Source organism: Syngnathus scovelli, chromosome 8, assembly GCF_024217435.2.
Source record: "Syngnathus scovelli strain Florida chromosome 8, RoL_Ssco_1.2, whole genome shotgun sequence".
NCBI lineage: Eukaryota > Metazoa > Chordata > Actinopteri > Syngnathiformes > Syngnathidae > Syngnathus > Syngnathus scovelli.
In genome coordinates, this window is record NC_090854.1 from 8153176 (window position 1) to 8177426 (window position 24251).

A 24251-nucleotide genomic window follows, 5' to 3' on the forward strand; every position below is an offset into this window, starting at 1 on the left:
AGCGGGCTATCAGCAGATAGCAGAGACTGGATAAATGTTACCCCATGACAGCTGCGCCGTGTTTTGCTGGCACTCTCAAGGGAGATAACTTTCAGCAGCTCCACTTTTTCATTTCATGGAAATATGGAGACGTTTAATTGGACTCGGTCGGCTAAGACATCCCTGAATGTTCCTTTTTATTATTCATCAGGAGGTTTTGAGGGTTCGTGATTTCCAAGTGCGTATTTTGCGGGCTGGGAATTGCGGTTCTAATTGTTTAAGCCTTGGGGCATTTCAATTTAGAGGTTCGACTTACTGTAAGTCACAAGGCTGAGGGAAGGTCAGCAAACGGCCCGGCCCGGATCTTATTAAAGCAACCACCTGCAGTTGTGAAATAAATGAGTGGACCCCCACTCTCGCTGGGAAATTGGGGCTGCTAGGTAACTTACGCTAGTCTTTATCCACAATGAGCCACTCTCAAAACGCTAATGTTGTTGCATGGCAACAGCGCAGCTGCAATATGAGATCCTGCACACGACGATATAAACTTTGCACAAGATATTAAAAGATCCAACCAGGAATGGACAATGTCTTTTTGACCTCTAGTCACTCAGACGACTTGTTGTGGATCTCGCTTTGTTCCCGGCCACGCTCTCTTGTATGATTACAGCTTTTCGTGCGGATTTTTTTTGTTTTTTTTTTGGGAGAGGCAGGGCCAAGAAAGGAAACATGTGTTTGACCTCCAGTAGAGTTGTGTCACATTGCTGTGTCTTTGAGACGAGATTGAGTTTCCCACAGTATGTGTGTGAGCGTGCTTTTTAATTTTAGCGATGTGCCTTGGAGAGCATTTACATTCCTTGAAATGCACGTTTGGCTACACAGGTGGATCCGGAACTGTCCGTCAACTGTCTTTGTGCGCTTTCAGCTGTGGTCTCGCTGTCTCAGTCAATCAAGTCCGAGCGTAAGGTCCTGTCAATCTTCACGGTCTCTCCAAGACCTCCCCGTTTTAGGGAGATCCGGACTTAAAACCTGTTTCTTCACGCGCTGATTTGGTCTGCTCACAAAAGAATCAAATTTGAAGTGGAATGCGCGCCTGACCTTGCCACCAGGTGGCGACGAAGCCCAAAACAGGATGCACGATATCATTCGCTCCGATTCCACCTCCAATTTTATGCAATGTTTTGGAGTATGTTGATTTGACCGAGTCATATTTCTTCATATTGATGGATTTTCTTTTTCTACTTGAGGGTAGTGATAATTCATGTCTGGCCGTGGCCTTCGAGATTATTTGTTGATATTAATTCACATCTGCCGTTTTTGTCACTTGATGAACGTTCATTAATCGATGCTGCTTATTTTTAGGGGACTAAACATTATTTGTCTCTGGGTGGTCCTCGTTAAGGGCAGATTGACATTTGCGCTTTAAAAATCATCAAAATCAGCCGATTAAAAAAATAAAAAATAATTGGTCAATTTTTACAGATTTATCGCTTAGGTATAACAAGTAAAACAAACGGTAAAGGACAAAGCATAAAACAGTCAAATGCTCTGCCTGCAATTCATCTTTATTGTCATGTCAAGAGGAAGTTATTTTATTCATAAAATATTTTTGTAATTAATCAGCCGGTTATTTAGCCAAATTGGCACAGTCCTCACTGACTGAAACATCGGGACTCATTTTACCGACATTCAACCTCCCTACTTGTGGTTTAACGTCTCACTGGACGCCATTTTTGGAAGGCTCTAACGGTTGTTTTTCCTAGCCTGAAAATGCACAATAATCGTTTCAAGGGGGCTGATCACCGGTACCCCTAAACTCAAAACAAGGAGACAGGATGACTGTTCTCGTCGAGGGTTCATTAAAGTGGCGCTAGTGAAGCTCCAGCCACTAATGAGCAGCGGCTGGCTTGTCTTCTCAGCGGGGAGAAGGCCCGAGACGGCTTCACGCTTCCGTCCTCCTTTATCCTCCACCTTTCTTCACTCTTCCGTCATTACACTGCAAGAACGCCATTTCACACCTGCTCGTAAACCTCGCTTTGGTGTTTTCTCTCACACGCGCGTTCCAAGAACGCCATCAAGGAATACCAAAATCCAGACGGCTGAATGAGATAATAAATCTGCCGTAAAGGAGAGCGATCGCCACCACATCCGCTAAATTCACCTTTGATTCTACTTTAACTGCCAAGTCTCTCCATTACATTGTGGCAAGGCGGAAAAAGGAGAGCTCCAAATGTGCTGAATGAGCCCAATGTCATCACGCGGGCGCTCACATGGGGTCACTTAATAACCGGGATTCATCAAGGCGAGAGGAGTTAATTAGAACCTTTTGAGGCAATCATAGCAGGCTGATGTTTCATTAAACTCGGCGCACGGTTGAGCATGGACCATTTTCCGGAAGATACCGCCAAGCCAGCGCCTGTAAATCTCGTGTTCATTTATGGCACAGCATAATGCTAATGTCATCCTTCTGCTGAGCAGAATCCCTAAAGAGACGCCCAGACTTCCCGTGTCCTTGCTCAGTGTGCGCCATCGCTTTCATTACTGCCGTCGGTGGTCACTTTTATGACACTCGTATACTAAGCTGATATATTTGCAAGGCCTTGACCCGCTACACTTTTGTTTATTGGCCAATGGTAACGCTAATGGTCATGCGCTAGAGATACCATACTGTCGAGCAGATGATGTACTTGGAATTGTTCACCCACTTTACAATAAGCGCCAATAAGCAGCAAAAGACCACCCCCAGTTGACATTTATTGTCAAAAATGTCATAAAACAAAGACACAGTATAACAACCATTAGCATTAGCGTAGCCTCATGCTAACGAACAAAAGTTGAGTCTCAGTCCTTACTATAAAGTAATTATTTCGAAGAATAATTTTTACTCTTACGCAAATACAATTTCCAGTTACTTCAAATATTTTCATGCTTATTTCGCTTTTAATTTGTAGAATTTTCTGCCACTGGACAAGCTTGCGTTTAATAAAATTCACTGCCAGCAGTGTGTTGAACAAGAAAAAAAGGAGAAGGAGAGTTTAAGAAGAAGGCACAAATGAAGGCAAAAAGGGGGAGCAAGTTGATGATGGAGAGTAGCGTAATAAGCTTGTGTACTTTGGACGTCTGCCTCCGTCTCTCTCTCTCTCTCTCTCTCTCTCTCTCTCTCTCTCTCTCTCTCTCTCTCTCTCTCTCTCTCTCCTCCCATCTGTTCTTCTGTCTCATTTGTCTTTCATATTTCGTATTTGAGCAGCATAGATGACGCCGTGGATAAATAGGATAATTTATTTGCATTGGCTTTCTGCCTCAATCTTAAAAGCAAAACTAAGGATTATACATGTTGGGTTTTTTTCCCCTCCAAGATCTACAAAAAACATCTGCTCAATGACATCGTGATTTGCAGACAGATGTGCTTACAATACGATCGGCGACACCAAGCAAAAAGATAATCATGATAAGAGACATAAATCACTCATCATTTATTTTATAACTTGGAGTATTCAAAACAAACAATCAGCCTTGTGGATGCATTTCCAAACTAATTTGGTTTGGTTTGTTAAAATGTTGTAGCTAACCTGTGTCCACTCATTGATATTCAGAGGTGAGCGCTGTAAACAAGCAGAAAGCCCTGGAAAGCAAACACACACACACACACACACATACATAGACTCCCATCCTCTCTTTTGGGGTGTGCAGCATCTGATCAGCAGCTTGATGGTACAGAGCACAGCATTTGGCAGTGCACTCTGGGGAGCGTGGCAGTCAGAGTGTCCCAACGTGAGTCATGCTAACATCGAATGTCTCTCTCTCTCTTTCTCTCTCTCACCCGTCGTCCTCTAGAGCGGCAAGCGGAGAAACCGCCAAGCTCCTCCTCCTCCCCCGCCACCCAGGAACTGATGACAAGGCTGGGCTTCTTACTGGGAGAAGGCATCCCGGGTTCGGCGCGCATACCTATGGATGACAAGAATGAAAAGAAGGTATTTCGTTTGCCTCCAACTCCTCCCCTGCTAGTTCCAGCTGCAGCTGCGCCCGCTGCGGGCTGCAGCGCAGAGATAGATAGAACGTGGAGAGCGAGCGAGTGAGAAAGTGGATGGCAGAGGAGGCGAGAGGACTTGTGGCAGTGTTTTCAGAGGATTTAGTTTTTTTATTGTTGCTGTCTCTTCATTCCTTTTAACCCCGCTTTGTGTTATCTTTGGATGGGAATGTAGTAAGTGCCTTCTCTTGACTTTTCGCCGCTCTGGCAAACAAATGTTTGAGATTTCTGCATATAGCTTGATTCCACCAGCAGCCTTTTTAGTGTGTGTGTCAGTAACTTGAGTGCTGTCCCAGGGGCTCTTGAGTATGTAACAACATTGTCTGAGCCCCGGTTCCAGAAATAGAGTGACGTTGGTGGTCATGAGCTTCAGTTTGCTTGGCTTCGCTAATTGAGACTTGTGTGAGAAGCAATAGTCCAGCATGATACTAGCTGTTTGCTGTCTTTATCAACCCTGCAGACAATGTTTCAAGCAGGAAATAGTCATGGATTAAATTTATGCGTATTTTGGGGGGAAACCCAAGAGTTGACAGTAATTTGGATTTTTTTAAACAAACAGATTATTTGTGGTGAACTATAAAAAAAAAAAAGTCCAAACAACTACTGAGAGTGTATCCAGCACAGGGAGTGTCAGAAAGTTTTTAAATGGTAACTTGAGATACAACCAAAAATAACTCTCTGTGATAATGTAATAATGTCCTATAAAAAGTATTGTAACTGAATGGAATGTAAAGAATTCAACAGTTGACACATTTTTTTGCTTCAATTAAATGGAAATTGAAGCGCTCCTCCTGATGTGTGCCTTGGCCACATGTGGGCAGTATAATATGGACGGACATACTGCACAGAAATCGTGACGTCATTCTTCACAGAGGATAAAGAATACATGCTAGGCTGTGGTCGGTCTCCTCTTGCCCAAAGTCACCCGTGACCCTTCTAAGGACGAGCACTATAGAAAATGCACAGACGGCCACAGAATGTTGCGCAATACAAACCATATTTGTGGCTAGGACGCTCTCCTCAAGCATCCGGTGGTGTTTTGTGTGCATTTGGAATTCTTGTCTAAGGCGACGGTTGAACCGGATAACCCGCACACATTGGGATTGTTCTTCTTGTCTTGCAGCTGCCGTATGCTTGTCACACAAGCACAGTGGCCCGCCCGGGCAGCGCGCCATTTCGACTACAAAGAGGATATTTTTCTAAACACGTTGCCTTCTCGCGGGGCTGTTTTTTGGTTCAGCCCGGCGCACAAATGTGTCAGCCTTTGTCGAGCTTTTGTGCGTTGCTCTCGCATGATCTCAGTCAGTAATGAACGTTATTATTCAACATTATTATCATTCCGCTTTCATCATGTCCTCAATTCAGCTTCCAAATTGGGCTTTGATTGACAGCGCTTAATAGCAGCTGTGGAATGCCTCACCAAAACCTTGATTGTTTTTTATATTATTGTTTCCCACCAGTGGAACTTGGGCTGGGTGGGTGCTTTAAGATCTGTTTAAGAGATGTTCTCTCATCTCAAGGTTTTATTAGTATCATGTTCAGATTTTCTATGGTTGTAACAGATCTCCACCAAATTGTTAACTTCCTTCAGTTTTGATAGCAATGTGAAGGTTTTTTGATAATTTTTTTTTGCATCTGCAGTACTTATATATTGATTTTAAATTTGACTGATATACCACCTAGAAGTATTTTTTTTCATCCAAATAGGAACAGCAGTTTTACATTAATGGAAGCACTTAAGCACAGTTTGGTTGATTCTGTACGAGTGAAGCCCGGGCAGCTTTTCTTTCTTTTAACAGCTGGACTTTTTTCACACGTCGTAAAAATATCGGCATCATCTCTCCAGCGCAGGAATATATAAGTGCTGCTGTATTCATTTTCTTCTGCAGCAAATCACGCTGCACCCGCCACTGCTGCATCGGCCTGCATATATTCAGCGAGTGTTAGTTGTGCTCTCAAAGCTGCATGCTAAGGTGTTTTTTTTTTTTTTTTTTTATAATTTCTTTTATTAATGCTGCAGTTCCTCTTTCCCCATCTCCATTCACCATCTTGGTTGAACTTTGCCTCCTCCCCAGCGCTCTGCAACCAACCACGGTATCAGCCCCTGTTCCACGCTGACCAGCAGCACCACCTCGCCCTGCACAGACAGCCCGTGTTCCACGCTCAACAGCACCACCGGCCGAGCCCTGCTCTGCCGCGCCAGCCCGTGCGGGACCATCACTAGCCCGAGCTCCACCCTCGAGAGTAAGGACAGCGGAATCATAGGTGAGAAGCCTTTCGCTCGTATTTCTTTCTGCTAAAGTGGTGAAATCACCTGCAAACTTTCAGTCCACATGACCGCGATGCCTATTAGCAACCTTACGAAGCTCAGTGGACAAAAGCGACGCTCGGGTAGAGCGAGCAGCCCCAAGCCGTATGACAATTTGGATTTTGGAGACTGCAGCGTCGACAGTCTTCAAAGAGCACAATTAGCATGAGTCCGTCAACCCGTCTCCCCAGAGCGATTCGTAGCAGGCCGATAAATAATTTATGGAGCCTGCCACGGAATGCACACAAGTCATGGCGACTGGCCAGGAGGAGACGTGCTGTCAGCTAACATTTATATTTGCTGCGCATGGAGCTTCTTCATTTTTTTTTTTCCAGGGGTGGGGAGGGGGGGAATTCATGTGAGAGGATTTTTATATGACATTTCTCAACAACATCCTTCCAGCTCCATAAGGTGAACGAAATATGGCAAACCAAAACAAAGGTGGGTTGTTTCCAGGCGTCCGATTCTTGATTCATGCGATTAGCGCTCCTTACCCTTTTGATGTTTGACTCAGACTCTGAATTTCTAAAGCGCATTAATCCGACTTTGCGACGTTAAAGCCGCTTGATGGAATTACGCAAACTTTAAAATATAGTTTGGGTCAGTTTTCTTATTCAGACAACTCAAGCTGGACTTTTACAATCGGTGCGCAAACATCTCGACACAACGAAACTATTGATTGGTTTCGGATGACAGAAGATGAACCCGATGATTCGTCACATTGTCATGAGACTTTCATCGGGTAAGTCAGAAGTTTGGATAGGAAGGCTGCGCTGGCCTTTGAAGATTAAAGGATTTCTTCTCATGACCCGTCTGGACTCAACAGAACAATCTGCTCCAAACATAAGAAAACATTGCCGATTCGAAAGCCAAAGAAACCAATTTGAAATCCAATTCACCATCTTGTTAACGTTTCAGCCACCATCACCAGTTCCTCGGAAAATGACGACCGCAGCGGCTCCAGCCTGGAGTGGAGCAAGGACGGCAGCCTGAGAGGCAACGCTCGCCATGGCCTGGCGCAGACCATGCGGGCCGACACCTGCTCTCCTGTGGAGGAGGAAGACTCCAACAGCGCTTCGGCCACCCCGGCCGATAGCGCCGCCAAGACGGACCAGCAGTACGGCAACGCGGCGGCAGCGGCCATAGGACCTCCGCCAGCGTCCTGCCAGGCGTCTGACGGACCAAATCAATACGCTCAACAAACCTCTTCTCTTCTGATGATGCCCAGGCCCAACTCCGTAGCAGGTAAAACTCGATTTTGCTCTTCTACTTTGGAGCCACCGTCAAATTGATTTTGTGAGCAAACACACAAAACGCAGACCTGCAGATGTTAAGTCGACGACGAGGTTCTGGTACGGAACCAGTCGGGGTGGTGCGCTAGAAAGATTTTGCATCTCTGGCGTGCTGTTTCTTAAGTGGCTTGCGACCGATCCGTTCTGCATTCCTGCCTCGGAACGTCCCTTTTATGGCCCAGTGCGCCGTATCCACACAGCTGTGACAGTTGATATTCCCCGCTAACCCCCCTCGCCCGTCTTCATTCACCAGTGGTTTCTCCTCCAGCTTCTCTCTACCTTGTTTTTCTTCAGCTCACTCTATCCCCCCCCCCCCCCCCCCCCCCCCCCCCCCCTCCCACACACACACACTTATGTATGGAGGTCAGGCGCCCGTAGAGATCTAGTCATGGCAGGCGGTGATGCTTTATCTTAGCTTAGCTCAAAAGAGAGCAGAGCATTGGCCCACCCTCTGAGAAGATGTTCTTTGCTGAAAATTGGATCATTGTTTGATTCTTTAAATGAGTGAATTATTAAAATGGCGCACGCGAGTCTGTGTCTTTACACTGGTCATCTTCATCCACAACAAGAACTGGCCGCACGTGCCTCATATGACGGCGGACAGCAGTGAAAAGTTCGACCGGAAAATAATTCCTGGAAATGCTGTAAACAGAACCTTTTCCGTATCTCATCTTCCATACTTGAAGCTGTGCCCGCCTTGCAATTATGAGGTTGTCCTTGAACTCCACTCGTCAACCTTTTTACATGTCTCCTTGACATTAATAGGAATGGCGCCGACGCATACAAGCGAGCAGGCCAGGAAACATCTGACGGTTCTTGCGTGTGGGCTGTGTGCGTCTTGTCTCGCTTTGTGTGTGTGTGTATAGAGAGTTTATGGGCTGATGTCATAGTTATGCAGCATTGCCCTCTGGGGTACCTTCACAATTCACACCTCCAATGTGCGACGAAAGCCCTCAGGGAGGAAATCAAGGACATGGGAAGACGACTTCATTTCTGCTCAATTACTATTGGCTGTATTCAGTTCGCTTGGGAAAATTTGGAGTTCATATAGAATAGTTGTTATCCGAACGCACTGGGCTCTTGGTATGGAATTTTCCATGCTAGCAAAATGTCCACTTTTAAGCAGAAAATTTTAAGAAGTGTGTATTTTGATTTTTTTTTTTTAATCTACACATCTGCTTAGAATTTATCTGACGTCATGGATGACGGTTCTAGGATGTTGCCAGTTCTTGAGAGTATTTTTTTTTTTTTTTTACAGACAGTTTCATCGCATGATGAAAGACTTTAATTTCAACTCGCTAAGTGCCAGCACCTGTAGTCTCGGGTCTCAATCCTCATATCTCACCTCCTGCCCGGCAGCACCTATTTTCTCCATGAGATTATCTGTCTGAGAAGAACAATCTGTAAAAATAGCCACTCTGGGTTTTTTGTTCTACATTGCTGACCTTTATCGAAGTTCCTGTCCTAGATTCTCCGTTGACCGACCCCGTAATTATACCTTGGGTACTTCGAATTACACATTTTAAAGGGATTAGAGCGCCAAAGAGCCGTATTGTTTTGTTGCCACTGGAATCCCACATTTAAGTGTCAGCTGCTTGTCGTTGTGGAATGGCATTCCACTTCATCATTTGTGGCGTTCGGCCATTCAGGACAGCTTTGCGGTCTTGCTCCGGATGAGCTACAGCGCCCTTCTTTTTTTTTTGCTTTTTCTTCCTTTCCAAGGTCTTCTCTCGTTCACATTGTCCAAGCTCGAATCGCGTCTCGTCTTTGTGTGCGGATTTATTGACAAACAAGGCCACCGATGCTTTGTAAGCGTGTGTAACAACATTTGGATCACGGCCTCCATATGTGTTTTATTAGAAGGGCTGAAGTCATCTTCACCTGATATCTTTAAGGACATGGCGCCATAATGGTCTCAAGCTGCTCAAGCATGACTCAAGTCTTTTAATTTGGCTGAAACCGGGAATGTTGTCATTTCAAACGGTGTCACCTTGTTGGAAGACGGAGCGAGGTCTTTCTTCATCCGAAGTGTGTTGTGATGAATTGCCGTTGTCACAAATCGACTGAGACGAGAAAAGACGGTATAAATAAATAGGTCACCATGACGTCTGATGAAATGTCATTTCTCCACAAATTCTTGCCATCTGTATGTCACACATTGAGACTAGTTAAGCCCGATTGACTACAAAACATTGATGAGATGTTATCGATCCAAAAAAAAGAAGCAAGTGGAGGAAAAGAAAACATCTCACAGTGAAGGTGAAATTTTATCTTCACCATTCCAAAATCAAGAAAATCACCTTCCGCTCAGCAGCTGAATGCCGTCCCTGCGCCTGCACGGAGGGCACTGGGGCACGACAATTGCTTTTGTGGCCTCAGTGAGCTCATCCACCGGGCGCCCCCTCTCCAGAGATTTAACTTAGCGCTGCAGTTCACTCACGTAAAGGCCAAAAAAAGGATTTGATTCTACCCATTACCATGCCGATCACGTTATTCAGCAAAGAAAAGCAGACCTTGGGATATTCATGTATACATTAATGTAACTCACCTGCGGATGTTAGTTCCGCGACCTTATATTTAATTTGGGAGCCGTAATGCTTGAAATAAATTTCCCAGAGTATTACGCTGACAGTCATCTGAATGATGACTCAGTGTTTGGAACAGTCTGATTGTGGTTTGATTTACATATGGTGTCGGCGCAATGTGCCGAGCGAGAGTATCTGGCTGTTTAGCAGTCATCCGCAACATTTCTGCGGCTCGCGGGAAATGATTTCCCTCCGCACTCGTATATTGGGTAAAGGTAATATAACCTCGGTTTGTGAGCAAAGAGAAGCTGAGAAAGGAAAGGTCAATGTTGAGACGGGGATTTATAGAGCTGTATTTTATTTTTTATTTATTTTTCCCAAACAAGAAGCTCGCTTTGCACAGTGACCAAAAAGTTCTCCCTCACCCAAAAAAAAATTAAAAAAAATTGTCTAACTGCTTTGTGATTGTTAGCCGCTAAGCTAACTTGTGCGATACAATATGGAGTTGACTAGCTAACGCTGATTCTAAAAACACAGCCAATCCAAAACCAGATTCCACAAACGCGTGCACACAGGAAGAGCTGAATTAAAATCTCAACCATTCGTCACGCAGACCCAACGCCAGAGTAAATTTGTACTTTCGGGACATCAATTTGAGTGGGTCTAAACTTAATGTGCATTACATGGACATGATAACGGGAAGGATGTATGAGGTCAAATGTTTCAACATGCTTATAATTAGACAAAACACTAAAACAGAGAGTGAAACATGGCGTGGTTATGTTCTATTTTGTGTGTTGGCCTCCGGCAAGGTTTCCGGGCAGATGATTTTTTTAAATTTTAAATCTTTTCTTTTTTCGTCAATCAGTTTACAAGGGCGCTGACTGCATTTGAGTCTTTTCTGGGGCTGTTGATTTACAAAATTATCAAAATCTCATTTTGCAGAGTATTCTAATGACAGACGTGATAGCAGCAGCAGACAAATTCATTTTAGAAAGCTTCCGATTGTCGAGTCTGCTGTTGACAAAAGACTTTTAAGGTGTGACTTGGGAATACTGCCAAGTCGGTTGACTTGTATTTTAATGGTATGCGTTCACCTCCTCATCTCCATGTGGAGACACCAAATGTGCTATAAAACCACGGTCTGGATTCTTTGTCTCTATTTTGCGCTTTACAACCAAATCAAGATGCACCCGAGTGTTTTCTTCACTGTCTTTTTCTTTTCTTGTTTATGGATAGCAACCAGCTCCACCAAACTGGAAGACCTGAGCTATCTCGATGAACAGCGCAACACACCGTTGCGGACGTCCATTCGCCTTCCCTGGCACAATACGGGAGGGAGGCCACCTCAGGACGCCAAAGGTGACTAAAAAAAAATAATTTATATCATCTTGGAACCTCTCCAGGTAATGGAAAATGAATGCCGTCTATTTTGTGCCCAACCAGGTCGTTTCTCCCCGTACAAACCGGCGGACATCATGCTCAAGCCTCTGTTGTTCGAAGTGCCCAGCATCACCATGGATTCGGTGTTCGTGGGCCGAGATTGGCTCTTCCAGAAACTGGAAGACGTCTTGAAGGACGGCGAGTCCGCCGAGAGCCACGGCGCTGTGATCGTGGGAAACGTGGGTTACGGGAAAACGGCCATCATTTCCCGGATGGTGGCGCTCAGCTGCCATGGCGGACGCATGCGGCAGATTGCGTCCAACAGTCCCGGCGCCTCTCCCAAAAGTAAGAAACGGCAACAAATAGTCGGCAAAGTTAAAACAGCAATCAAGAGGGCCGTTTTTGTCAATTGTAAGGTGCTGTTGGGTCAAGCCCGGAACTTCCCCTCAGCCAGCCCCCACAGCCCACTCCCCCCTCGAGTGCGGCGAATACATTGAGGACCAATAGCTGTCCGGGAACGCCAGAAATGCAGCGCCGAAGGGAGGAGGCTGTCAAACGGCTGGCTGCAAAGGTACATCTTCGCTCAAGTAGCGCGAGGCTGGGGGTCAAACGGGTTCAAGGCACAACTAGGTGGCCAGGCCTGGAGGAACATGTTGTTATTGGGATCATTTGTTAGAGCCAGAATGAGGTGCTGGTCTTCAAGACACAACAGCGAGCTGCTTTATTGTCAAGGTGCCCCAGGGCACCGTGAAAAGCCGACTGTCTGAAGCCCGCTCACATGTACTCTTTTTTTTGGGGGGGGAGGTTACAGACTATCATTTGGTTGATATTATTTTCTCATCATGTCAAGCCAATTAATCTGTTCAAATCACACAAAAATATCAACAAAGGTTTTGGGTTAGGGTTGCTTGTTTGCGACTATTGTAGAAGCTGGTTTAGGTTCCACCCCCCCCCACACACCTCCACCTGCTGACCCTGAAAGTGTGTCAGCTCCTCCAGGTTGGAGTATAATTAGGACAGTGTTATGCTCCCCCGCGGGCATCTCCCTTCCTTTACCAATTCTACCTCCTTCCTCAGAGGTCCACTTTGGATTTCTTCTTTTTTTTTTTTTAGTTTATTTGAGGTGATTAAGCACATTGCAGTTTCCTAATCAGGCGCTCTGTGATAGTTGGACAAATATTTTTCCCTACTTCAGATTGGTTTCAGAAGACTACTCCCGTGATGAAAGAATTGCGATCAACTGTGGTAATAATGTTTAGAGCAAAGCCATGTTAGGACACAAATAGAAAAGCAAAACTTTTTTTTTTTTTTCTGTCTTCATCAGGACTTTTCTATGTTTCATTTTCTTCACGTCATGCTGTCTAAACAACGTCTTTGATTATCTTGCTCACTAACCCAGATTGAGACGGATTTGTCATGTGTCTGATGGCAATTTTGGACGCCTTCCATTTGACATCTCGTTGCGCTCCAGGTGGTGGCCTATCATTACTGTCAAGCAGACAACACATACACCTGTTTGGTGCCGGAGTTCGTGCACAGCATCGCCGCCCTGTTGTGCCGAGCGCACCAACTCAATTCGTATCGGGAACTCTTGCTGAAAGAGCCCCACCTCCAGAGCATGCTGAGTCTGCGCTCCTGCGTCCAGGATCCCATGGCGGCTTTCCGACGAGGCGTCCTTGAGCCTCTGACCAACCTTCGGAAAGGTAAAACCGGCTCGTGTTATTTTATTTTTATTTTTTGATGTATGTAATGTGCCATTTTGTTAGTGACATCACGGCTGTCATTTAAATAAACCTGACTGCACATCTGACTCTCCTCAATCTTTGCATTTCCAGAGCGGAAGATTCCAGAGGAGAATCTCATCATTTTGATAGACGGACTGAACGAAGCCGAATTCCATAAACCCGATTATGGAGACACGATCGCCTCCTTCATTACAAAGATCATAACCAAGTTCCCTCCGTGGCTTAAACTGGTGGTCACTGTCCGTGTCAGCTTGCTGGTAAGGAACAACTGATTAGTACGGTGAATGCATTAGAGTATCAGTAGATGGTATTACTCAAATGTAAGTACTTGTACTCTCGCCTAAAAAAAAAAAAAAGTATTCTCGATGGATTCCTACTTCATCCAGTCACCAGTGTCTGCTCGAACCCCGAGGCTCGGCATGTTTGCTCCGCTGATATTTATTATCACGCGCAAAGAAAGAAAGGTCTGACTCGTTCCATATAGCCTTAGGATTTTTCTGCTCCAAAGTCTGTTTCTGTTTGGTCACGCTGAAAAGAATTGAACTACAGGAAAATAGTCAATTACTTTCGCTAAGGAGGTTTTGTTTTCATCGCCGTAGCTTTGTCCTTTTGTTTGTTTGGAACCAGTTTTGGAGACGTCAGCCTCGACCTGCTCCAAATTTTTCCTGTTGGCGATATAGTATACAAAAAAAATCTTATTTTTGGTGGTGAAAATAAAAAAGTGGCTCATGGAGGAATCCTCTGTTTAATGATTTTCATTTCCTTTTAATACCTGCATGTTCCATAGGAGATCACGGGACTCCTGCCTTTTGCCAAGATCTCTCTGGACGACTTTTCGGACAATAACGAGATAAGCAACGACCTCAACGCGTACATCCAGTACCGCGTCGGTGGCAGCAAGGACATCATGAACAACATCAGCCTGAACGGCAAAGCCGAGCCGCCGACGGTGGGAAAGCTGAGCGGCCACCTGGTTTCCCGCAGTCAGGGCTCCTACCTGTACCTCAAACTCACCCTGGATCTGTTTGAGAGGGGCCACCTGGTGATCAAGAGCTCCAGCTACAAGGTGGTGCCCGTCTCGCTGGCCGAGCTCTACCAGCTGCAGTGCAACATGAAGTTCATGAGCAACTCGGCCTTTGAGCGCTCGCTGCCCATCCTCAATGTGGCGCTGGCCTCGCTGCACCCCATGACGGACGAGCAGCTCTTCCACGCCATCAACGCTGGCGACGTCCGAGGGGAGCTGCCCTGGGAGGACTTCCAGCAGCGCATGGACCTGCTGTCGGGCTTCCTCATCAGACGCCGTGACAAGACGCGAATGTTTTGCCACCCGTCCTTCAGAGAGTGGCTCGTGTGGAGGGCGGATGGCGAGAGCACTGACTTTCTCTGCGACCCGAGGTTAGTCCTTTGATTTTATGGACCTCCAGTTTTTATTTGCCACACAAACCAAAAACTGAAACATCTTGAAAATTTGGATAAAAGTCAACCTTCATGTAAAAGAGGTGCTTTGGCGCACTGCAACTTGCGAAACACTGGCCTTATTGTGTCTGTCGCGCAGGACTGGTCACGCGCTCATCGCATTCATGCTGTCCCGCCAAGAAGGGAAGCTGAATCGGCAGCAGACCATGGAATTGGGACACCACATTCTCAAGGCGCACATCTTCAAGGTAAGAAAATAAACCTGTGAAACTTTTTCGGGCTCCTCCGTTATGACTGCGAAGCGCTTCAGTTCCGTCTCTGTCCATTTGTGTCTCAGGGGCTGAGCAAGAAAACAGGCATGTCGTCCAGCGTGCTGCAGGCCTTGTGGATCAGCTGCAGCGCCGACGGCCTCTCCGCAGCGTTGGCCTCTCTGAGAAACCTCTACACCCCCAACGTGAAGGTGAAAGGCAGAGGTCCCCTGATAAATCGACTGCGTATGAAGCAATTTAGACGCCGCTAACACGCTCGGCTAACGGCGACGAGCAGAAAGTTACGAAACACGATGACTCCAAAGTAGGCTGGAAAAACATTCGCCGTGAGAAAATGTCCACGCACGAAGGTCAAACGTACATTCTCGCTTCATAAAGCTTCCACCCGAAACCGTTGGCGCCGCAGTTGAGGACGCGGGGGCCTCGTGACTCCCGTGGCTTCAGTGCCAAAGGACATCTGCTGGATTAGTTACACCGTAAAACAGGTCACGCTAGTTGGAAAGTTTACTCGTGTAGCATGTAAGCTATTTGACCTGTGAAACTTTGTTGCATGACCTCTCTCTCTCTCTCTCTCTGTTTTCTATTTTGTCTGTAATTTATGTCGCCCAATGACACACATCTAATCGCTGATGCCGGCCACCCAATCCATTCAAGTGTAGAACCATTTGCATTTTTGTGTCACGCCTTATGCTCATTGTATATCGGTGAAGAGGAATAGCAATGCGGACTGTAATGTTTCAATTTGATTCCGATGATTCAGACTCCCTCTTTTATTTGTAAGGGAAAGGAGACAGTCATTAGCATCGTCAAGAAAGGCCATTATCTGTGATTGATGCTTTCTGGCTCGTGGCTAAAGAAGTTGTCTTGTTCTCCGGCTCGTCGCCGTCGTTGCCGTTCCACTTGTTGCCATCCCCCATATACATTTGCGAGTTATTACGCGGAACATTTACAAGAGTGACCTTGTTCTGTCCTCCGTCGCGCTAAATCTATTCACAAGCAACAAATTAACACTATTTCATATTCTGTCCTCGGAATACTCGCAAGGCCCCTGTGCCTTTGTTGTGCCATACGTGGCGGGTTATTGATTTGCCTCGTCTCCGGAGAGCGGAAAACTCTCTATTTGCTTCAGCGCAATGTCTGCCCTTTGAGTTCAGGCGAAGATAACGTCGCTAAAAGATTGGACTTGAATATCAAAATAGTGAGGTGTGAACTCTAATACTTGATCAAATTCTTTCAAAAGACAAGTTTGAAGCTGCCGTTTGTTGTCATGGCGACGGGGCTGGAAAAACATGCAGCGGGTCTCTGCATATATTGATCGCGCATCCATTTTCGATAGCGTTTGCCCTCATTAAGGTTGCGGGCGAGCCGCAGCCTGTCTCCCGGCTGACTCTGGACAAACATGGCAACCATAAATAAGCAACCGTGAGCAATTTAGAGCAGTGGTGTCAAAGTTGAGGCTCGGGGCCCTGATCTGACCCTCCGCATTCTTTTATGCAGCCCGCTATTTTGTTTCTTGCGTTCTACATCTTAAATTTACACATCAACTTGTCTGTGTGGCACTTCAGGTGAGCCGTCTGCTAATGCTGGGAGGAGCCAACGTCAATTACCGCACTGAGGTTCTGAACAACGCGCCAGTCATCTGCGTCCAGTGCCACCTGGGTCATCTGGAAATCGCCTCCTTGCTGCTGGAGTTCGGCGCCAGCGTAGAGGTAGTGTCGGAAACCGGGATGAACCCCCTCTGCTACTCGGCCGCTGCAGGGCACTTGAATCTGGTCGTGATGCTCTGCAAGCGGGGGTCCAGGGTGAGCGGATGATTAGCTTCTCGAACCAATCCCCAATCGATGAACCGCCGTCAAGAAGCAACGCAGCTAACAAAAGTGTTGTTCACCAGGTCGAGCATACAGATAAGAGCGGCCAGTGCGCTCTCGTGCACGCCGCTCTCCGAGGGCATCCCGATATCATCCACTACCTGCTGGAGATGGAATGGAGCGCCGAGGGGCAGCAGCAGGACTGCGCTTTGAAGAGCCGAGCCCTGCAGCAAGCTTTGATAGGAGCGGCCAGCATGGGCCATACTCAGGTCTGCTTTTTAGCTCCACGTGATCCTTCTCTTCCTAAACACGTCCCTCCCCAAAAACTACAAATCCAATCTGAGAAGAGGCTGTGTTGTTTTGTTGGTTCCCATGGCTCGTTATTTTCCCACCAAATTAGCATAGCGTCCTGGTGGTTTATTTGATCTCTTATGCTGAAAGACGAGGCCATTTATCAAAGTTTCTTCCTGGCAGGTTGTGAGCAGCTTGCTGGCGGTGAATAATGAGTACGCCGTGCAAATTGATAGCCATGACACTCTGTGGGGGGAGACAGGTATGTTGTCATCCATTTTTTACATTACATGCTTCATTTAATCACAAGCCCACATTTTATCATTCTGCTCCTCTCTTGCGAGCGGAAGGTCTCAAGCCAAATGTGTGTGTGAGTGTGTGTGTGCATTTTTAAAGCCCCGCCGCGTTCTTGTCGTGTTCTTTCTGGTAAAAGCATTTGCTGTTGTGGTCATGTGGGTTTCTACTTGGAGGTTGGTTAACGCAGCATTTCCTCTGAGTCGGAGGAATGGTTCCCCTGAATTACTCCTCTTGGTGCTGTTTACTTGGAAGCCAATAACACTTCAGATATTTTCAAGCACTCCTCCATCTGCTCCACAAAGTTGTTGGAGCTGGTTTTGTAGGCTGACAATAGAGATAAGATAGAGTGAGATAAGACAACTGTGTTCTTCCATTTTTGTCCTTAGGATCCAATGTCTTAGTTTATTCTGAATGTTCAAACGTTGGCTCATCCTGTCTGGAGAGTCTGTCCACACTGCCATTTCCCGCTCTCAATAGCCACAGACGTCGGTGGAGCCACTTCCAGCCACAGTCTCGCACTTGCGCTCTGCTCGCTCAGCGGATGCTAAATCGCATCCGTTGCACCCCAAGTGAAATTGCAGGTCTGAGGCAAAGTGACTCTCACGTCCTTGCGATGACCACAATCTCTGATATCCCCCTTGCCACCAGGACCTTATTTAGAAACCACCGGGAGCCCATCTGTATTTGTGGAAAATAGGCTGCCACCGCGTCGTAGCCCAGCAGGGACTGAAACTTCATATTGCTTGGAGTATTGCAGGTTGAAGGTCATATGAAATCATCCTCTTGTTACGCTTTCGTTGCTTACACCAGTGATGATTACCACTCAGAGAGACATAAAAAGTGTACATACTGTAGTGTAGCTATATTTTCAGAGTATGTCTCGCTTGGTTTTCTACACAAACTGATATCGCAGACACAAGCATCACTGCATGTAAATGGCTGCCTGTGAGGAAGAAATAATCTGGAGAAAACAGGAAATGTAGCCAATTAACAGCCAGCCAACTCTACACTCTCATTCACTGACACCCACATCACTCACCAAGTCAAACCCCGCCTTTTAAAGCCATACACACTTAAAGTCACACAGACTACTACAGTTGAACATGACCATGTACGCATTATCATATTAAATAATGCCAAATTATATTTTTATCCCAACATTGGCATAATCAATACCTTATATTAAATTCTAAAAATATTTGCTACCTACAACAGTTGCTACTTAGAACTTATTTTTGTGTGACTTGAATGACATCGTTGCACAAGCGATAACAAAAAAACAAACATGATATCCAGCAGATAATTATAGTTAATATTGGGTCTATTTACTACTTGTCTGGAACGTATTCTCGATGGACATTTATGTTCCCGTGCCTGCGTAATCCACCGACATTCAATTCCAGTGTGGTAGATAATAATACTTAGTGGTAAATATTTTCCTTATTTAACGACATCATCATAACAGTTCATGACTCAGTTCCGCAATGTTTACTGCAAACCACGATAATGAATACACTGCTACTGTAGAACCTCGCTGATGCCATCAAAACTGAACATTATTGCTTAGACTGAAAAGAGCTCATATTGGATGCCATTAGAGTGGCCACCATACGACGTGTATCACCTGTTTAAAATGAAACGCTCCTTTCATCTCCATGCAAATAGGTCTGGTGTGTCTCCTATTGTTCAGGAGAGGATGATTGGATTGCACGTCTGTGCCCGATTCCTTTTTTTTTTTTTTAAAGCTTCCTCTAAGGATGCTTCGTCGTTATGCAAAGTGAGGCCGTTCGCCTCCCTGCCGTCGTCTTTCTTAGCACACTGCGTAGAATTGCTTCAAAGAAAACTGCAGCGAATATTTCTAATATTGTCTTTGTTTTGTTTACGGTTGCCAGCGGATAAAGAGACTTTGCGTGTTTTCCGTGAAATCTGCTTATTTAATTCATCCCGGCGATGAAAAGGTTTTTCGAAAATCACAGCCATTGGCGCCATTGTAAGCCGTTGAGGCAACAGAGTGTTTGCATGATTGAGATTGTCAGTTAATCTTGCAGGTTATTTACCTGTGATGAGTTCAGGCTCTGGCTGGCTCAATTTGATGGTAATGGGATTCTGGCTGGGGAAAGCAATCACTTTTACTTTTCTTCACTTGTGGTTCAGAACCTCTTTGCCAAGAAGGGCTTCGTTAGTCGGTCACTAATATCCCAGTTTTGATTGTTGTAGCACCTGAGCGATTCATTAGTCATGTCCTATTCAAGACATTTTAAAAAAATTGTAAAAAAAATGCGACGGTCCCAGTTGCAGACGGCGCCGATCCCGAGCCGCTCGGTCATTGTTGAGTGTGAAGATATTCATGTGTTGAGCAGAACATGCTGCTCTTCTTGGCTCTGAGCACAGAAAGCTGTGTTCAGTCAAGTATTAAGGCTCAACAATACACTTGAAAGACTGATAGCGCATCTGGGCCAGGGAGTACCCAAATGCGCCATTGACAAGCTAATGAGTAGCATTTGTGTTTCGGTGTTATAATGCTAAACATTGAACACAAACAATGCAGCAACACATGTAGAGGGAAAATGGAACAATACACAATGGCATATATTCTTTATCCTGGAGTTAATATGTGACCTTCAACTTTTATCGTTTTACGCTTTAGCGTTAAATCTGTGGGGTATGACCATGTACTGCCGCCTGGTGGTCAGTTTGGTCTTTTTTCGTTATTAAGCTCACACCGTAACTATTAGTTTCGCAGTTAATTTGGTGGATTCTCATACTAGCTGATATTTAGCTGTGTCATATTCTCCGCTGTCCATTACCCCATTTTGTTCCTCCCCCCGTACATACAGCAACCATCTGCTAGTGTGTATGTGTGTTGTTGAAACTTCCCATTTGGTCCTTTCATCTTCTTAAATTATGGCCATATGTGACAACTGCTGTTTAAATTGGGCTCCATTACATCAAACCAAACAACAAAGTAACTTTTGAACGATGTGAATTCAGGACACGTTTACACATTTGCGCCTTTGAACCTGCCAAGTAACGCGTGCCGTGTCCTCTGTCTGCACCTCAGCGTTGACGGCAGCCGCCGGCCGAGGCAAGATGGAGGTATGCGGCTTTCTGCTAGAGAGGGGAGTGACGGTGCAGCAGGTCAACCGGCGGGGGGTGTCTCCGCTATTCTGCGCCGTCAGACAGGGCCACTGGCAGGTGAGACCGACGTGGCCTCCGTTTCCACGGCAACCATCAATTCTCACCTCCGTGATGTTGTCCGGAGCGCCGTGCCTTTAATAACCTTCTTCACGGCATTCATTCATTTTGTTGTAGTAAAATGGGGACGAGGAGGATTGTGACGTGTTAATCTGCCGTGCTCTCTCCTAGATTGCCGAGCTGCTGTTGCAGCACGGTGCGGACATTAACGTCAGCGACAAGCAGGGCAGGACATTACTGATGGTGGCGGCCTGTGAGGGTCACCTGAGCACCGTCGACTTTCTGCTCTCCAAAGGTGAGCTACGAAAAACACAAAGTAAAACCAGGATGATTTTTTTTTTACGAATAAGCAGTAGTGAACAATGATGTTTTCAGCCCAGATTCAAATTTGGCGAATGTTTGAGGAGCATACAAACAAGAGCTGCACAATATTGGAAAAATAATATTGCAATATTGATATTTATGGCAGCCCTAATAGAAACACAATGCTGCTGCTTCTCTTTCAAAATGTCTGTTTCTGGAAGCACTCAAGAAGCCGACAACTCTCCGAGGGAACTAAAAGGTTTTGAAAGTACAGTGTCAAAATTTACGAGCACTAAATAGTGGCAGCGAACATCACAACAAGCAGCAGATGGTGAATAATTCTTCAGAAAGGAAGCCAAGCAAGGAGTTGTTTATTACCATTCCCAGTTGAAGTTTAAACATAACACAAAGGCAATTACACGTTGTGTATGTGATCAAACAAACGTCATCTAGCTTAATGCTAACACGTCATGTAAAACAGGCTAACTAAAGCGCCATTTGATTTTGAAATATATTTGAGTGCTAATTGTGAGTGTTGCTGTGTTTCCAAAGGTGCGTCTCTCACTTCCATGGACAAGGAGGGTCTTACGGGTCTCAGCTGGGCGTGTTTGAAAGGACACAAGAACGTTGTGCAGCTTTTAGTGGAGAAAGGCGCCGTGATCGACCACACCGATAAAAACGGACGAACTCCACTGGACCTGGCCGCCTTCTTTGGAGATGCAGAGATTGTACGTGGCCGTACTCTTCCAAACATGTGACACTGGAGCGACCGCATTGATCTTAATGCTTGTCATTCTTAACGTAACTTCTGCGGCGTCTCCTTTAGGTCCAGTATTTGGTGGAAAGAGGGGCGGTGGTGGAGCATGTGGATTACAGTGGCATGCGGCCTCTGGACCGAGCCATCGGCTGCCGCAACACGTCGGTGGTGGTCACACTGCTGAAGAAAGGGGCCAAGCTAGGTACGTTGTTTGTGTGTGAATGCATTTGTTTGTGTGTTTTATCATTTTGCTACTTTTGTCTCTGTCGTTACTACATAAAGTTAGGGTGAATAATGAAAGATTATTTGTAGTTGACCATAATATGATGAAAGCACTCGCGGAGCTAAAGGGGGCGCTGTGGGGGCACTGCACCCCCCTCCCTGAAATATGCTTTGACCCCCCCCAAGTCCCAGGCCAGATAATTGACTTATTTTCTGTATTTTCTGATTATTCAGAGAATTTTCCACCCGCTGTAGGCAACACCCATTGAATTTAAAAATTGTTTAAAAAAATTGCTTTTTGGACGAACATGCGCATTTCACTTTTTGTGTTGAGCTAGCAAAGTTAAAGTTACCAAATATGGTTTCTCCTAAAAAGGGATACATTCCCTCTGGAATTAAAAACAACATAATTCATAATAGGGGGGTAACATTGTGTGCGAGGCATTTTTGCCAAAATTGGTCCTGAGAAATGTCAATAGAAGTGGCCGTTTGCGTAGTATCTCACGGCTCTCAGAATAAGCTCACACTAATTTTGTGGAATGCTGCGCAAAAACACTGCATCCATTCACTTGCAGTTCACTCTGTGTGTGTTTGTGTGTGTGTGTGTGTGTGTGTGTGTGTGTGTGTGTGTGTGTGTGTGTGTGTGTGTGTGTCGTACATGTTTGTCCATGCTCTGCTGGGCTAAGTTTAGAATGTGACTTCTCACCTTAACCACATACGTGACGTTATCTGGCGCTGCGAGTTATCTGCACTGAGCAGCTTTCAAACTTTCTCTCTGCATGCCAAAGCGTTTGCATGGCGGGAAGCCTTCAAAGCAGTGCTTCTCAAACTTTTTAAAACCAAGTCAACTCCCGCCTTCCTCAAAGTAGATTTGTGTGTATTTGTGTTCTTTTATTATTTTCCATAAATAAAAGTATTTAATAAGTGTTAAGAAAGGGTTATGATTAAAAACAATACATAAATAAACACATTTATTAGCCAATTAAAAAAAATTGTAATGGAATGCAACATTCAGGTGGGCCGAATGAAAGAACTTAGCCCATCGTTCTGGTCATGCCGCATTTTGAGAACTACTGCTTTAAAGTGAATTTCGACATGTGCGTGACCTCTCCCTTTTCCCCTCTGCTAACTCTTTCCAACCTGCTGGCACTAAACTAAGGTCACAGAGCGTCTCCTTGCGATCGATCAGGTACAATCTTTAGGTAACTTTACCTCACTGTGACCATTTGCCGACAAATACAGGGAGCGCCCGCGGCGGCTCCGACGCGAGCAACCTAACGTCTTCTCCTGCTCTCCCTCTCTCCTCTTACGTAGGCAATGCCGCTTGGGCCATGGCCACCTCGAAGCCTGATATCCTCATCATCCTGCTTCAGAAGCTCATGGAGGAGGGGAACCTGCTTTACAAGGTATATATCGTGAGATAGCCAGTGAGAGTTACTTTAGCGAGATAGCTTGCTAGTGAAGAAGTTTGTTAGGCAGTATGAGAGTAACGAGTTAGCTTGTCAGCAAAACTGCAAGATAGATAGATAGATAGATAGATAGATAGATAGATAGATAGATAGATAGATAGATAGATAGATAGATAGATAGATAGATAGATAGATAGATAGATAGATAGATAGATAGATAGATACTTTAATGTTGTGTTTTTCTTTTCCCGAAATACCAAAAGCTAGCTTGCGTTGACTCAAGACTTACGTATCAAACCACTCGCTCTCTTTTCGTCAACAATCAATAGAGGTTTTGAATGAGTGGATGGACTTGTCCCAGCTGTTTTCTCAAAGGGAGCCTACACCAATGCTTTGACATTTAACGGCGTTGGCGTAGAAAGGTCAAAGCTGCCGGGCACGGCTACGTGTCTTCCATGCTGCTTCCGCCACTGCTGGGAAGTTTGAAGCTCAGGCATCTCACCTCAAAGCGCTGAAAACAAGCCCAGTTGACAACCACCATAAGCTAGCATGCAGTTCATTAAGAGCTTATTTGTGTGGCCAGTTTGGAAGCCATCCTGCATTTGAGTGTTTGGCCCTGAGCCCCCTTCCCGGTCTCACTCGCCGCGTTTGTGCCTTCATGTGCCCTCCAGAAAGGCAAGATGAAGGAGGCGGCTCAGAGGTACCAGTACGCTTTGAGGAAGTTTCCCAGGGAGGGTTTTGGAGACGACCTGAAGGCCTTCAAAGACCTGCGGGTCTCTCTCTACCTCAATCTCTCGCGCTGTCGCAGAAAAACCAACGTAAGATGGAGTTTTGATCACTTGGTCAAAGTGTTGGAAATGCTTAAATGAATGTTGAGCGGTGTCCTTGTCGCAGGACTTTGGGATGGCTGAGGAGTTTGCCACAAAAGCACTGGAGCTGAAACCAAAATCCTACGAAGCCTTTTACGCCCGTGCGCGAGCGAAAAGGAGCAGCAGGTAAACAAGTCAGCAAACGCTTTAAAAAAA

General features: G+C 45.6%; 1 protein-coding gene across 3 annotated transcripts in view; it reads left to right on the top strand.

The window, feature by feature from the left end:
* The window catches only part of tanc1b (tetratricopeptide repeat, ankyrin repeat and coiled-coil containing 1b), a 51252-nt gene that overhangs the window by 24955 nt on the left and 2046 nt on the right, over positions 1–24251 (top strand). For 2 of the 3 annotated variants that reach the window (XM_049727819.1, XM_049727820.1), the window contains exons 5-26: positions 3814–3950; positions 6082–6271; positions 7233–7559; positions 11371–11493; positions 11578–11859; positions 11931–12085; positions 12986–13217; positions 13350–13516; positions 14047–14654; positions 14815–14923; positions 15013–15135; positions 16510–16746; positions 16836–17021; positions 17227–17305; positions 20402–20535; positions 20707–20830; positions 21391–21566; positions 21665–21797; positions 22977–23006; positions 23132–23223; positions 23898–24044; positions 24121–24221. In XM_049727819.1, coding sequence (XP_049583776.1) covers positions 3814–3950; positions 6082–6271; positions 7233–7559; positions 11371–11493; positions 11578–11859; positions 11931–12085; positions 12986–13217; positions 13350–13516; positions 14047–14654; positions 14815–14923; positions 15013–15135; positions 16510–16746; positions 16836–17021; positions 17227–17305; positions 20402–20535; positions 20707–20830; positions 21391–21566; positions 21665–21797; positions 22977–23006; positions 23132–23223; positions 23898–24044; positions 24121–24221 — 3892 coding nt within the window. The remainder of the gene's footprint in view (positions 1–3813; positions 3951–6081; positions 6272–7232; positions 7560–11370; positions 11494–11577; positions 11860–11930; positions 12086–12985; positions 13218–13349; positions 13517–14046; positions 14655–14814; positions 14924–15012; positions 15136–16509; positions 16747–16835; positions 17022–17226; positions 17306–20401; positions 20536–20706; positions 20831–21390; positions 21567–21664; positions 21798–22976; positions 23007–23131; positions 23224–23897; positions 24045–24120; positions 24222–24251) is intronic. The other variant, XM_049727821.1, reaches the window with a different exon arrangement.